The following is a 2270-nucleotide window of genomic DNA, read 5'->3' as shown; positions in this document are numbered from 1 at the left end:
ATTAAAATACATATTATTTACCAAGTTTGCACTCCACCCCTTATACTTAATTCAATAATCTAATATTCTAAAACGACTGCCATAACATAATAAAATTCACAATCATTGCCCCCCCCAAAAAAATCATATTCACCAAACTGTTCGTAACCTACCAATTAATAGACCTTTTCTCTTCAGATTTGCAACATCAGATCATGACAACAAATTAAACCGGTCCGGAGCCGTTTAGGAATTAAGATTAGGCCGCCAACCAGTGATTTGTTTGGCTTAATTAGTCATTGAGGTAGTTAAACGTAAAATTGATGATCTTTCAAGAATAATATATATATATATATATATATATATATATATATATATTAGCTTTATTTATGTTTCCTCACAAGATAAAAAAATAAAAAAATAATAATAATAGCAATATAGCATCGCTGATAAAAAAAAATTGATAGCAGTTAAGCTCGACTGGTACTCCGCAGGAACACCGGAACCAGTTCATTTCTCTTCTCCGCTTTCTCGCTTTCTCCGCTTCCTTATAAAAGCGCTACTCTACTTTTCCACCACCCGCAAGGATTCATTGGGCCTCCTACCAACCGGAGGAGATGTTGCCGCCGCCGCCGTTGATACCCTCCAACTGCACCGACTTTGACGCCGGATCGGCGGCCTACGAGCAGCTGCGGACCCGGCGGAGCAAACCTCTACGCCCCTCCTCCTCCCCCGCCGCCGCCGCTTCCGCCGCTCCCCGCCTCCATCCCTCCCCATTCCACCCGTCCTCTTCCGCCATCCCCTTCTCCTGGGAGCACCGCCCGGGCGTCCCCAAGGCCCCTAGCCCTCTCGCCGCCGGCTCCTCCGCCCGCCCCCTCCTCCCTCCGCCTCTCAGATCCGCTCCGATCGGGATCAAGGGCACCTCCCTCGGCCGCCGCGACGACGACCCCTTTGCGGCCGCGCTCGCCGAGTGCGCCAAGTCCCCGCTGGGCCCCGTCATCGCGGATCTCTTCGGGAGGAGCGGCGAGCGCAGCCGGAGGCCGACCTCCGCCGCTGGGTGGTCCATCTCCTACCGCCTGGGGCTCTTAGGGATCCACGCCTCGTGCAAGACCGCCTCCGCCGTAGCCGATTCAACCGTCCTCGTTCGCCGATCCGGCGTATCGTACGGCCGCATGATCCGCCGGGCCACTTGATCGCATAGTCATAATACCTGTTGTCCGCATGGTACGAGAGGCAAAATAATTTAGTAGCGCGGTGCATAGTCAATACCTATTGTCCATATCGTTTATTGATGTGAAATGAATTTGTCGTCGAAGTCTCAACAGCAGCTGCTTTTCCACTTTTAAATTTTTTTTTTCCAAAGGACGTCCTGTTTAAAAAATTTCAAAAGGATGTCCTGTTTAAATATTCAAGTTACTCCTAGTAATTTTAATGAATTACTATAACTAAAATTACTATATATTTAATTTTGACTACTTTGTTTTAATCAAATTAAAACAATTTGATAATTTTTTAATAATAACAAAAATAAATGACACCTTTTGAATTTTTGTTTAATTATTTATTAGTGATTTATCTAGTATTTGAATTAATTCCCAAATAATACTTGCTTGATCTACTAGCAATTTTTTTTTATCAAACATGAATACAAAATTATTGCATATCTAATATAATATCGAAATATCTCATAGTCAAATATTAAGGGAAAAATAAATTAGCTATGATAATTTTTAAGATGTCTTTGAGTATTTATTTATTTATTTTAAAAACATTCTTAAAGTTTTACTGATATTAAAACATTTTTAAATTTTATTCCTTATACTAAAATATCACCTCTTAACTAACAAATATTGGCTTAGATATATGCTTTTTGATGATACATAGTAATTTATTTTGATTCAAAATCTTAGATTATGCTATTGCACCATTTCCAAAGGGTTTTGATAAATTAAACAAAAGGTTTAAGTTATGATTATCTAAGTTACTAATGTATGCATTAAGTTAAGCGGAGATTTGATAAACAAAACTCGAGGAGTGTGACTCGATGAGGTTGAGTCATGGTTAATGAATTTGTAACTGAGTTGGTGTCGATTGGTTTCATGGCTCAAGGTTCATTGGAGATTAAAGACAGATGGTATAAGATATCCAAGGGACTATAGGATGAGCAACCTTAGCTCTAGGTAGCAACTTTTATGCGAGTTGCAAGAGGTAGACAATGTAAGATGAAAGGATGACAGTACGTGAATTGAACAAAAGACTTGAAACATCTAACTATGTAGAATTAGTGCATC

At 40.6% G+C, this 2270-nt stretch overlaps 1 protein-coding gene across 1 annotated transcript; it reads left to right on the top strand.

The window, feature by feature from the left end:
- The first annotated feature begins 596 nt into the window (after positions 1–596).
- Positions 597–1172, top strand: LOC122044046. Its single transcript, XM_042604592.1, has one exon. It carries the CDS (start codon positions 597–599, stop codon positions 1170–1172), a length of 576 nt encoding a protein of 191 aa, XP_042460526.1.
- Positions 1173–2270: the final 1098 nt, after the last annotated feature.

The sequence above is a fragment of the Zingiber officinale genome, chromosome 2A (genome assembly GCF_018446385.1).
Source record: "Zingiber officinale cultivar Zhangliang chromosome 2A, Zo_v1.1, whole genome shotgun sequence".
Lineage (NCBI taxonomy): Eukaryota > Viridiplantae > Streptophyta > Magnoliopsida > Zingiberales > Zingiberaceae > Zingiber > Zingiber officinale.
Note: the sequence above shows the minus strand (reverse complement) of the source record. Positions and strands in the feature narration are given on the sequence as shown.

What these genes read in the sequence shown, in the direction of transcription:
- LOC122044046 (XM_042604592.1), top strand. Translation starts at nt 597, where the DNA reads ATGTTGCCGCCGCCGCCGTTGATACCCTCCAACTGCACCGACTTTGAC.